The 959-nt window shown below is 56.8% G+C and overlaps 1 protein-coding gene across 1 annotated transcript in view; it reads left to right on the top strand.

The window, feature by feature from the left end:
• Window positions 1-959, top strand: part of LOC119593072 — a 5,659-nt gene that overhangs the window by 3,672 nt on the left and 1,028 nt on the right. The window contains exon 2 of the mRNA XM_037941990.1: window positions 102-912. Within this exon, the coding sequence (XP_037797918.1) occupies window positions 102-912 (811 nt within the window). The remainder of the gene's footprint in view (window positions 1-101; window positions 913-959) is intronic.

Below are 959 nucleotides of genomic sequence, written 5' to 3'. Positions count from 1 at the left end.
TGAAAAAGATGCGTGAGAGCGTATATATAGAGAACCGACAAGCGAAGTGACAGACAAACCCCCATGCAACCGACGCCAAATAAAGGCTCTGTCTTCCTCAGAACTAGCGAACGGCGTCGACAACCCCACGCCGCAGAGTCTGGTCACGGCGGAGCACGTCCAAGCGGCCCTGCGCAAGGACAAGGGCCCTGACGCTCGCCTCACCTCCTGGAGCGTGGAGGACTTCACCAGGAAGGGCGATAACTATGCCTGCGTCGTGAGCAGCGTGCGAGCAAGCTACACGGAGGGTAAGGAGGGCGGGGAGGTCGTGTACGTCGTGAAGCTGAACCCGTGTAGGAATCTGGAATCGTTCAGGGAGTTCACCCACACGATCTTCGAGAAGGAGTGCCGGTTCTACCTGTCGCTCGTCCCCGAACTGAACCGGATGCTGGAGGGCGCCGGCCAGACCCTCCTGCGGGTGCCGAGGTGTTATCACGGTACACTCGAGAACGACAGAGAAATGATATTCTTAGAAGACCTCCGGCCAAAAGGCTTCAAGATGTTCGACCGCAAAAAGGGCCTCGACGTTGCCCACGCCACTCTGATCCTGCAGGAGCTCGCCAGACTCCACGCAGCGTCCGTCCTCCTGCAGGCAGAGACTCCCGACGAAGACCTGTCCGAAAAATACAGCTTTCTCAAACGCGACTGGCTTGATGTCGGGAGCGACTCGCCTCGCAGCATTCAGTCCCTCTTTGACGGCTACCTTCGCAACGCCATCGAGATTCTGGAGACTGTGGGCGGCTACGAGAGGGCCATAGCATGGGTGGAGAGCCTCAGGCCAGACTTGGAACAGATCTTCAAGACGAAACTGGGATTGACGAAGTTCAACGTGGTCTGTCATGGCGACTGCTGGAATAACAACGTTTTATTCAGGTCAGTTTGCAACCTCCATCCGTTACTCTTTTTGCCGTCTTCCATTC

The sequence above is a fragment of the Penaeus monodon genome, chromosome 31 (assembly GCF_015228065.2).
Source record: "Penaeus monodon isolate SGIC_2016 chromosome 31, NSTDA_Pmon_1, whole genome shotgun sequence".
NCBI classification, from domain to species: Eukaryota; Metazoa; Arthropoda; class Malacostraca; order Decapoda; family Penaeidae; genus Penaeus; species Penaeus monodon.
The sequence above is the reverse complement of the archived record's forward strand: the minus strand, read 5'-3'. Positions and strand labels throughout refer to the sequence as shown.